The following is a 12,112-nucleotide window of genomic DNA, read 5'->3' as shown; positions in this document are numbered from 1 at the left end:
TTCTCAAGACCTGTGTCCCTTGGGTGCTCCCAGTGTCCTGTGGCACAGGGAGGGATACTGGGGGATGTCAGCTGGGAAGAGTATCTTGGACAAATTCAGGTTCTTCTGGAGACTCTCTTAGATTCTCAAGTGCTTCTTTGGACGCAGGAGAGTTTCAGTCTGGAGTGTTTGACCCCAGAGAAAATGTCAAGAGTTTGGAAGTAATAAAATGAGGCTGATGAGACCTGGCTGTCTCTTGGGGGAAGGGCCTTTGGGGAGGAGATGGGGATTTGTGGGGAGCAGCTGGGCAGGTGTCAGGAGCATGGAAGAGTTTCACTGACAGTGCTTTCTGGTGATTTTCTTTGAAGTGCTCTGTCCAGATACTCTTTGGGGGCGTTATTGCAGCGGAAACATTTGTAACACTGCAACTTTATCCCTCTCCCCACCCAGGCGGTTTCCTGAACTGTTTCTAAATCTTTATCTCGACCTTAGTTTTGAACTCTGTAAATAATTGAGGGACAATATTGTCCCTTGTTCAGAAGAGCTGTAATTTCCCTGGAAACTGCAGCAAGTGAGTGGCCAGGAGATGGTTTAAGGAGCGTTGTATCATCTGCTTTAGTGGGAAGCAGATTCCTTAGGGGATCTGTAATAGTGCTAGAAGGATTTTTCCTTCCTGCCTTGGAGCTAATTATTGAGGAGAATTTTAATGGTACCCTGAGTGCAGGTTTGAGTGGGGATGTACCTCCTGTAGGGATGTGAATTTGAGGTTGGAATGTCTTAGTCTGATCAGGTTTTAAGGAATGCAGTTGAAGCAATGTTGCTCCTTGCTGACAGTCCCTGAAATACAGCTTGAGTGAATCCCATGATGGAAGAACTTTATCCCCTTGCAATCCCTGGAATGGTGCTGTGTGGGGAACTGAGGAGCTGGGAACTACTTTCTCACGGCACATCAGGCTAAGAATTTCCAGCTGTCCAGCACGTGAGAGCCAGCTCTGGTCCTCAGGGGACAGGGGCCAGGGGGACACTGTTCCAGCAGCTGCTTTTCATCATGGCTTGGAGGCTCTTTGCAGCTGGATGGCCCCAAATTGCAGCTACCAGACCGTGATCAAATAGCTAATAATGCCTCTTAGCCAAAAAAATCCCAACCCTCAGTCACTGCAGGGAGGAGTGGGTGTGGTGCAGCTGTCACACTGCTTGACAGTTTGGGGTTTTTTTTGTGGGGAGGGTATGTTTCAGTTTAGCAATTTACTTTTCCCTCTAGGCTTTTCCAGATGTTTATTTCTGATAATTCCTGCATTAGGCGGAAATAACTCTGCTGAATCCTAGGACTTGCAGCCTTAGGATGAAGTCATGAGTTCACCATGGTGGTGTCTGGAGTGGTTTTGGGACTTCAGTGCCCCTGGTCATTTGTTACAGTCCCTGACCCTTCCCCAGGCCTGGCTGGGGAAGGGCCTGTGCAAGGTGAACTCTAAAACTATTGGTACCTGCCTGATACTGGTGTTATTGTGCCAAATGAAGACAGAATGGGTCATCAGAGAATGACATGGCCCCTTACCTGGAGCCCCTTAGACCCAGGATGCTGCAGAACACCACATTACTTGGATTTTATTATGGCATTTAGGTGGGAAAGGAGACAAAAAGCCCAAAGCTGAGTTCTCCCAAGCTGTGAGACCATTCACCCAGGGAATTTCCTTAGATTGTGGAGTGGTGGGTGGTTTGTTTCTGACAGAGCAGAACAGAAACTGCTGTGATATCAAATGGCCAAAGCATTTGCATGGGTATTTATTTTCTCTATGAAGCACCTTATGATGATTTTGCTGTGGAATTTTTATTTTTATTGAATAAATGACCTTTTTTCTTGTAACTTCTTTTTGTCCTCCACAGGGATGCAATCACATTATTATAATTTTTTAACAGTTACAAAATTCAAGCACTTGAACTCATTTGTTATTCCATTATATTTTTTTAACACTTTTTTTTTTGTTGTTGTTGTTGCTTGAAGCTGAGCAATGCCTTCAATTCCCTATTTGCTATTTGTGCTGCTGGGAAGGTTCTTAGGGTAGGTGTGTGTGAGATGAGTTTAATGGAGGAACTGGGTTCTTCAGCTGGCTGCCATAACATCACCACCATCACTCCAGTCTTGCCCAAAGAATGCACCTGATTGGGGTGTAAGTGGCTTCACTTCTCAGGGGGAGGAGAGTGCTCTGACTCCTGCACCCAGGGATGAGAACACAGCGTGGTGCCTTCCCAGAGGGCTGGTGCAGGGTGGGCAGTGCTGGTGTCAGACCTGGAGCAGCCTGCCCTGGAAGCTGAGGTGCTGAAGAGTGAGTGCAGCACTGCTGGAGTCACTGTCAAGAAATCTGAGCCAAGATCCCAGAGTGCAGGGGGTGTCTGAAATCCTTTGCTGTGGCTGTTTGGTCCATCCCAGACCCTCCTGGGGATTTACTGCAGGCAAAGGTGATGAACTTCATCATCATCATCAATAACATCACTTGGTGATGAACACACCTTGTTCCTGGGTGATGGTCACAGGGGCTTGCCTGGCTCTGGGCTGCTGCTCCCAGTGGGATGTGGGGGGCATTGGGTGCATGATACAGGAGGTGCTGGGAGGGGAAGAGGCTCCCTGGACAGTGGGAATAAATGGAAGGAGCAGGAAGCACTGGCAAGTGTGGGAGGCCCCATGTGAGACTCCGTGGCTGTTGGAAGCTGCCTGTGGTTTTGAGGGGTGCTGGGTGGCCAAAGAGGGGACACCAGTGATGTCCCCAACCCTGTGCAGGGGGCACTGCTGCCCTACTGAGCCAGAGCAGCCTCTTGGAGTGGGCTCCCTGGGGAAGTCACTTCCTTGGAGCATGGGGAATGTGCTGGTGCTGCAGCCTGTCCCACAGCTGCTGGCATTGCTGGAACAGCCTTGCAGCCACTTGGCATCCAATGCACGTAGGTGAGCATTAATTTTAGTTATTTCCAGTTGTGTTTTGGAAGTAAATATTATTTGTGACTTGGCTTCCCACACTGGTGGGACATCAGTCACAGTCCTGCTCCTCCTGAGCCCCTGGCCCAGTGCTTGGGAGAACATGGCAAGGAGGCAGCATGGATCAGCTGGGTGCTGAATCCCGAGGCATCTCTGCAGGATGGGCTTGTCTGGGGCAATGCCAGTGTGTCCTGCAGTCAGCCAAGGAGCAGGTCCCTCATGGACACCCTGGCCAGCTGTGCACACATCTGGAGCAGCATCTCTAGCAGGGGTAAGGATTGCCTGGGCTCTGCCCTCCCAAAGAGACCATGGCAAGGTTTCATTTTGAAAATGCTTTAATAAGGAAGTGTTGACAACACCGTTTTGCAAAATGTAAAGGTAACTATACAAATTCTTAATACAAAAAGAATAAATTAAAAGCAGATTTTTTTTAATTCTGCAACTTTTTCTACAACATACATATTTTTTTCCTTGATTACAGTTGAACAGAATCCAGTAAAATCATTTTCCATGCTCTAAAGTCAATTTCAGGAGAGACCTAATTTTTTTCTTTTTTTTTTTCTTTTTTTTAAACTAGAGAGTCCATTTTACACAACTTGTAATAAAACTATTGACATTAATATATATGTAAAACTTTACATCTAGTTAACTAAGCAGTAACTGGTCATCTGATAGCACCTGAATGGGGATTGGCTATGCCTGAAACTAAAACTAATACAGAGTGAAAACAAATTGGACTGATTCAACATTTTCAACACTCGACTGCATATAATATCATTTAAAAATAAACCCTGCCTCCCAGCACAGCCCCTGCAGGGGCTGTCCCCTGGCTCCTGCCCACACAGAGGGAGTGTCAGACACAGAGACTGAACGTGGTTGTGGCTTTATGGCAGATGGAGCCTTGAAAAATAAAAAAGTAAAGGAGGGGTTAAGTTGGTAGTCAAGTGCTTGTCTATAATAGCTATGTATATGCCCCTCTGTGTTATACTTAATATGTTAATCTCATATGATTAACATTTTATGTACATTTGTGTTTAATTGAATTGAGCTAAACAGTAAAACCTGTTTTACTTAATCTGTCTTTACTACCAGACTGGCTGCTCACATGTGCCTTGATTGCAAACCAGAAAAGCAGAACACAAAGCAAAACTCAATCCGTTTCTAGAAAGCTTCTTCTTCCACTCCAGCCTGTTTGCATTTCAGGCTAAATATTTTTATTTCTCCCCCTTAATTTCAGGGCTGCCACCTTTTAACCTTTGCTGCAAAACTGCAGAGCTGGTCTTGGAGGAATTAATGTTTCTTCCTGTAGTGCCCAGAGGCCTCATAGTGCCGCTGTTGTTGAATTCTTTTTAATTAAAAGAAGGTACACAGAAAAAAAAAAAAACAAACCCAAACCACTTACCAGGGAAATTAAAAAGAAAACAGACAGTTGCTCAGAGCCCCTAAAAATCCTTGGGCTAAATTATTTGCTGTAGCTTAATTTGGTCCTTATTTAATCCTTTTACTTCAGCTACCAAATTTTATCAGTAAACGTCATTAATCAGTACTATCTCTTATCCAGCTAAAAATCCAATTAGGAGCTTGAAATAATTCCCACGTTAAAGACCCCAAAGCACAAAGAGATGGTGAAAACAGCATTTTGCTTGTCCAGATAAAGGCTGCAATCTCACCACTGGCTGTTCTTCCAGAACTGAAAGCAAGGCTTCAATTACTGTCACGGTGCACTGCATCATCACCGGGTGATGCTTCAGGGAGGCCCAGAAGCACAAGGTTTGTGTGGTCACCTTTGTAAACCCTTTGCCAGTGTTTTTGTGGGTTTTTCTCAGAGGGGTAATTAATTTACGCTTCATGTGTGAACATAAAAGAGTTTCCTTATCATAGCGTTATGGAAGGGTTTGTGTTGGAAGTGACATCATCCAGTTCCAACCCCTGCCATGGTGCAGGGACGCCTTCCCCTGGACCAGGTTGCTCAGAGCCCCATCCAGCCTGGCCTCTTGCCCCATGCAATCCTGGCTCTGCCACAGGTTTCCCTGGACAATTAACAGCCTTTCTGCCTGTCACTGCCTCATCTCTGCAAAGCCTCCTCCCCACCTCACCAGGGATGCAAAGCAGCAGTGCAGGGAACCAAAGCCAACACTTCTGGTGTGAGTTGCAGAAAGGAATTGGCATGAGCTGCTTGCATTAATGCTTAGAAACCCCATCGTTTTTCAAAGCCTAATTACACAGAACCCATTCTCTTTTAAAGCCTGGAATGCAGTTTTCCAGCAATCTTAATACCAAAAGGTGTGGCAGCCCCCCAAGTCGCGGTGTTTAATTTGAAACGTTTTGCTCTACTTTGTCTGGTAGACGCTGTTGTTATTCTTGGAACACACACACACACACACACACACACACACACACATACACACTCTCACACTTTTTTTTTCCTTTTTCCTTAAGCTAAAGCTAACTTCAGTTTCTGCTTTTCACAAAGTAACCCCCTCCAGCCGTTTCTGTTAATGCCTTTCCCATAGGAAATCATCGTTTGCACGCACCAACGGGGGAAGGCCGGGCGCCGCCCCCATCGAGTGGCAATAAAAACAGCATAGCACCGCGGTGAAGACAAAGACGTGCCAGCTTCAACATCCACCTAGATTGTGCACTTGTTCCTTACTTACAAAAGTGTCTTTGAGGCCTTTGAAAGTTCCATGGCTTGACATGTATAAAGCATTGCTCTAAAGTATGTGTAAACTCGCAGCTCCTTCCAGGCCGCGCTCGTGCTGCTCCCGCTCGTCCGGCGCCTCTCTCGGTCGCTTCCCTTTCTCTCTCTCTCAAGGGGAAGATCTCCCTGTCTGCTGGCTGTCCAACCGTGCTCCAGGAGCCTTCCAGGGGCCAGAGCAGTTCTCCCACACGGCAGCACACGGGTGATGAGCCCTTTGCTACACTGGTGCTAACGAAGGGAAGAGGAGTGGAACCAATACGTGAACGCAGCTTGGCCACGTCAGCTCGATCGTGATGTGCTTTCCCTTGTGCAGAGATAGATCCCAATTTATCGGCTGTGTCTGCTTGTGGAAAGGTTTTTTTGGCAATTTTTATCTGTATCAAATCAACCAATACAATCCCAACCTCTCCATGTATTGGTGGGCACTCTGTGCCAGGCACAGAGATGCTGTGAGTGCAGTACTCGCCTCTGCTTCAGGTGATGCCTTTGTAAACCTTGTCTGTCCAGTTCAGGAGTGGCTCGCAGACAGCGATGCTGTGATACCAGCCCAGACCTCGGGTGTGTCTGCAGCACAGGGGCTTCTTTTGCTTGTGTGTAGGTGGACTCCAAATGAAGAAGGAAATGCCATTTTGCAGGGGTGGTCGTGTCTGCCATCGAGTTAAAGAAGGGAGATGTTCTTGTAGCTAGAACTTGCTGAGCAACTCATCCTGCCAACAGTGGTGTGGAGATCTTTGGCAGTGCTGACCTGATTGTGAGACCGACACGTCTCTGAAGTGATGGGATTTACTGTTTCAGAACAGATGCACTTTCAGGAATATGGTCTCCATTTCTCAGCCTCTGTCCTATTCCCACCCCCTTCAAACTAATACTGTTGGCTTCAGCTTGGAGGTCATGGAACTCTTGCTGCTGTTACGTGCTGTGGAACATTAATCTTTGATACAAGCCTTGGAAGGAAAGGAAACCCAGTTTTGAAACTGACTCTGCAGATGGCTGCTCCTCTCTGCCTGCTGCCCCGTGGCCATGGGAGGGATGGGCACCCTGTGGCAGTGGGATGTGCTGCTCTGCCAGGGTGTATGGCTCAGGGCTGGTGTCCCACAAATGTTGTCTGGAATTGCATCGTGAGAAAAGTGCTTAGAGTTGAAGCTGGTGCTGGGTGACAGTGCATCTGGGTAAGGCAAATGAGAGGCAGTGAGGTGATCTCAGAATGGCATTGATATGATTAACTTGAGGTCAGGGGTTCACACTAGAGTTCCAGGCTTGGCTTTTTCCTGCCCATACCACTGGACATCTGCTAATTCTGGATAGAGGGGAGAATCCAGGAAACAGCTATCATTGTAGTTCCTGCAGGAGAAAGGAAACTTTGTTAGGACAGTGAGTGCTCCTGGGCAGTTCAACCATGAGCACAAAACATTGTGTTATGGGTGGAGAGGAACACAGGGCACTCACAGACCCCACTGCACTCTGCCTGTGTCCTCTTCCCCCCTGCCCTGGGTACAGCAGCAGTGCTGTGCCTCTGCCCTGCCTGAGGCTCTGCCTGCTGTCCTGCTCAGCAGGAAGCTGGGATAGAGATTTTTCTATAGGATGCTCTCCAGGGAGCAACTCCTTAGAGCAGCTCACTCGGACATGGGCTGTACCACCCAGTGGGAACACTGAAGGAGGAGGGTGGTGGCACTTTCTGTAGCACTTCTGCTCTGGGCAGAGCCTTGTGCATCACTGAGCAGTCCCAGAGTGATGTGGCTTTCCAGGCATGAACCAGGAGGGGACTAGTCAGAGCATGCCAGGTCTGATGTGGAAAGGACCATGTTCTGCTGCAGGGGCCTAGTCCTCATCTGGGGCTGTTTCCTGACAAAGTACTGCTTCTTTTGCTGCCTGGCTTTTTCTTTGCCTGTACTGAATAGGTGAGACAATTAATAAGAATTTTCTCTGCTATTTATGTTAAGAGCTCTACCCAGCATCAGCTCCTGGCTTAGGCTGTGGAGCTCTTTCCCAGAGGAAAACAGGGCAAAATCTGGATCTTTTGAAAAGTGACTGCTATTATCTGTGCAGTCATAGCCAGAATTGATGTCTCTCCCTCACATTTAGATTTGAACCAACTTCCAAACCAGAGACTGTTTTGAGGCCAAAGGCAGGAGATGCATATTTTTTCTGTTTACTGAGGGATTCTCACTCCTTCCTGCATTCCCTCCCCACCTCACAGCACTGATCTCACATCTGGTGCAGTTCCTGCTTCCTCTGCCCTGTTTTCCACCTGGTTTCCCTGGGATTGGTGTCTGAGAGGAACCTGAGCAAGGGCATCGACATTTGCATGTTAAAGAGCCTTTTGTTTCCCAGCTCAGTGCTGGAGTACAGAGGTTTATGGGATAACTCTAGAAAGCTGGGCTTGAAGTACTTGACAGATGCCAGCTGTGAATGGATGTAGATTCAAATGAGAGTGTCAGACAGCGATGGCAGTTTAATTAAAACAGAAATACTCTGAGGGTTTTTTTGTTCCCTCCACCCTTCCCCCTCTGTCTTCCCACAGGAATGGGGCCAGGGCTGCTCCTTGTTCCATAAAACCTCTCTGCTGGTGCTGCACACAGCCTCAGCTCTGTGGCAGGGAGGGAGGAGGAAGGTGTGATGGAGTTGTGGCTGGAGCGTGCCTGGGAGCTCTGACCAGGGCTGCTGAGCTCACCCTGGTGTCCCCAGCAGGCTGCTCCCAGACTGTCCCCACAGCTCTGCCCAGGCTGCTTTCAGCTCTCCTCAGCCACAGATTTGTTCCCTCCCCACTTTCTGTGCTCATTCAGCCTCAGCAGGGACACAGAGCAGGCTGGCCCTGAGGGGAGGGCAAGGACACAGAGCAGGCTGGCCCCAAGTCCCTTTAACAGGGGAGGGCAGGGACACAGAGCAGGCTGGCCCCAAGTCCCTTTAACAGGGGAGGGCAGGGACACAGAGCAGGCTGGCCCCAAGTCCCTTTAACAGGGGAGGGCAGGGACACAGAGCAGGCTGGCCCTGAGTCCCTCTCACAGGGAAAGGCAGGGACACAGAGCAGGCTGGCCCCATGTCCCTCTCACAGGGGAGGGCAGGGACACAGAGCAGGCTGGCCCTGAGTCCCTCTCACAGGGGAGGGCAGGGACACAGAGCAGGCTGGCCCCATGTCCCTCTCACAGGGAAAGGCAGGGACACAGAGCAGGCTGGCCCCATGTCCCTCTCACAGGGGAGGGCAGGGACACAGAGCAGGCTGGCCCTGAGTCCCTTTCACAGGGAAAGGCAGGGACACAGAGCAGGCTGGCCCTGAGTCCCTCTCACAGGGAAAGGCAGGGACACAGAGCAGGCTGGCCCTGAGTCCCTTTCACAGGGAAAGGCAGGGACACAGAGCAGGCTGGCCCCATGTCCCTCTCACAGGGGAGGGCAGGGACACAGAGCAGGCTGGCCCCATGTCCCTCTCACAGGGGACAGTGCCACAGGCAGAGGCTCTCTGGAGAGGCACAGAGGGTTGGAATGCTCCCCAGCCCTGCAGGGAGCCTGGCTGGCACACAAAGGGGCACAGAGCTGAAGGGCAGCTCCAGCAGGAGGCCGGACACTGCACTGTGCTCACCGACTGTGGGGCAGGAGGAGGAAAGAACAAAACGTTCCCTTACTATACCTCTATTCATCAGTACTTTGGTGGGTTGGAGACTGAGACTCATCCATAGTGGGTGAGTTGTCTGTTGCTTCTCTGAACAAAGGAGAGCAAAAAAGGAGGAAAGAGGAGAGAGGAAATGTTAAAGAAAAGAAGTGACACAGACATTGTTATGAGCTTATTAATCCAGTGGGGAAACAAGTTGGTGAATCATCTTTAGGAAGAGTTAGTGACACAAAAACAGGTTGGGGAGAACTGTCAATCTGGGAGGGCACAGCCACTCCTGCAGTGGAGGAATCTGTTGTGCATCTAATGGCAGACTGGATCCACTCCTGTATTTATACACATACACTTGGGTGCTATGCTCAGGTACAAAACAAGTGTTGATTTGTCTCCAGTTCTTTTTGCACTGGTTGTTGGTGCAGGGCCTAAGCTATAAATCCAGATAGCTTTGCTTTCACCAGCTGAGAATTTAGCTTAAAAGTATTTTTGCTGTGAGATGCAAGGTGCAGGACAGCTTGAATGGAAAAACAAGAAAAGCTGGGATTATCCAAACAGATGTCTCAGCTGGCTGCTCACCAGTTTTAATTCTGATGATCACTGAGTTATTTAGAAGAATTAGAATTGGGATGGAGACTGAGACTAAGATTTGAATTTAGTCTCAAAACCTAAATGGTGGAAATTACAGTGTATGGTAAAGGCAGGTACCATTTTGCCTATCTTGCTATCCCATGACTTTTAGTGAAATGGGACCAAGAACATTTTTCTGTTCTAAAGCTGAAAGCACATTCAAAGACCATATGAGACTGGATGTCAAATGTGTGAATTTAAAATCCAGGTAAGCCTAAGGGGTTGTGGCTATGGTTCTCCTCAGCTCCAATTTAAAGTGCAGTCACAAACAGTGCTGGAGTAAAACCAGAGGTCAAACCTGGTCATAGGTGACATGGGTAACTAAAGAGCAGGGGATTTTCCAGTGGCTGCACAGTGAAATGTTTTCAAAGTTAGTTCCAATTCATGAGTCAGGGTATCAGCTCTGTTTTCCTATTCAAAGCACTGGGGTATTTTGAGGACTGTAGTGTCAGATCTAGCTGATCTCGCCAAAATCTCATCCCACTGGATGTGCTGAGTTAGATGGGATCTGGAAATGACCTTTATTTCACATGGCAGGACAGAATTGCTGGACAGAGAGTGCTAGAGAATACCCATGGGAGCTTGCAAAAGGCTGTTTATTTACTCCTGGAACTCCCTGCCTGGTAAAGAGGTGCCAAAGAACACAATTACTGTATTTACAATTGTAATGGCTATGGGTGTGTAATGCTTTCCTCACACTCTGGTGAAGCACCTTCATGTCAGTGGTAGCTGAAACAAGATGCCCTTAAAAGTCATGCAGACACATTGCTGGGGAAAACTGAGCAGAAAAATGAGGTTTTTGCACACACAGGTATGGCAGACACCAACCTTGCCTTTTGAACAAGGTCTTGGTGTGGACAGCCAGTGTGATGGCTGCTAAAAAAGAAACATCAGCTATTTCAACATAGGAAGAAGACTGGAGGAAGGAGACAGTCCAAGCAGGAGGAACCTGCAGGGCTCCTTTCCTTGTGGATCTGACACTGCTTGGAGCAGTGCTGGGTGTGGATGACTCAGCCATGTCTTGCTCAGCCTAAACCAGAGCTCCATCACCACGAGAGCACAAGTGGGGGACTGGAAATGCTCCATGTGGATGTAGGCTATGGAGCACATGGGAAACATTCCCAACAGTGTGTGGGGAGCTTTTTCCCACTGGCACTGAGGTAGGTGGATTCTCTGAGCTGCCCCCACAGACACTCACCCAGTCTGCCAGGTGAGGATGTGGTGGGGGCTGCCCGGCGGCGTGGCTGCGAGCTCGCTCGACGGCGTGGAACTCCTCTGGCTGTGAGGTAAGGCAGCTGGAAAACAACCAAGGGTGGAGAAAAACGACTGGTGAGGGGAGAACACAAAGGTCAGGGTGCTTCAGAAGCATCAGCTGGTCAGACCAGCAGGAACATGTCTGTCTGTGAGCAAACACAGCCTGGGACAGGCCTCGCCCCGTTCCTGGGTGACTGTGCCCGAACACGGCACGGGAGCACAGCCTGTGTGTGCTGACACCGCTGCACGTCACGGGCTGGATCTGCCCTCAGCTCTGCAGGAACACTCAGTCTCCAGCTCAGCACAGCCACCCAGGCTCTCCTGATCCTGGCCTGGCACACACCACCTTCTCCCAGAACAGAAACTCGGTTACTGCGGCTTGGACTCCATAATCCTGAAGTGGAGGAGCTCAGCCTGCCCGGCTCAGCCTCCTGTTTCCAGGGGTGGGGGGAGATGCTCTGTATCCCCAGGAGCCAGGACTGGCAGTGGTGAGAGCCTGGACAAGTACACTGCTGCGAAGATTTCAAAAGCTACAACTCCCTTTCACTGTGGGTTTGTAAAAAATGCCTGCCTTTGTTGACAGTCCTATTAGGGACCAAAGGAAGGCTCAGCATGATTGAACAAAGACAGAAGCAAGCTGGACTATAAATGGGCAGTGGCTCTTGGGGAAATTTCCCTGGTGAGGGTCCAGCAAATAAAACCACCTCACTAATCTTTCTTCCTCCTCAAGTCTATACAGTGACCTCTGAATTTAACACATGCCTAGAATGTAATACATGACTAGAAGTCTCATCCTCTTTGAAGGACAGTGTGCAGCCCAACTGACCTATCTGCTGAAATGATGGAGGCTTCTGTCTGGCACCCCTCTCTCTGCTGTTAAATTCTTTAGCTGCTGCCAAATGACACCTAAAGGGCAAAGCAAATTTTAATCTGCTTCTGGAGCTGACAGCTCCTGAGGTCAGTATCCTCCCATAGCTGTGAT

At 49.0% G+C, this 12,112-nt stretch overlaps 1 protein-coding gene across 1 annotated transcript in view; it reads right to left on the bottom strand.

Annotated features, from left to right (window-relative positions):
- Positions 1–3,264: 3,264 nt before the first annotated feature.
- The window catches only part of FRMD4A (FERM domain containing 4A), a 367,232-nt gene continuing 358,384 nt past the window's right edge, over positions 3,265–12,112 (bottom strand). The window contains exons 23-24 of the mRNA XM_066550978.1: positions 11,075–11,171; positions 3,265–6,989 (exon numbers count right to left, since the gene is read on the bottom strand). Of these exons, the coding sequence (XP_066407075.1) occupies positions 6,887–6,989; positions 11,075–11,171 (200 nt within the window). The 3' untranslated portion in view covers positions 3,265–6,886. The remainder of the gene's footprint in view (positions 6,990–11,074; positions 11,172–12,112) is intronic.

This window comes from Molothrus aeneus, chromosome 5, assembly GCF_037042795.1.
Source record: "Molothrus aeneus isolate 106 chromosome 5, BPBGC_Maene_1.0, whole genome shotgun sequence".
NCBI lineage: Eukaryota > Metazoa > Chordata > Aves > Passeriformes > Icteridae > Molothrus > Molothrus aeneus.
The sequence above is the reverse complement of the archived record's forward strand: the minus strand, read 5'-3'. Positions and strand labels throughout refer to the sequence as shown.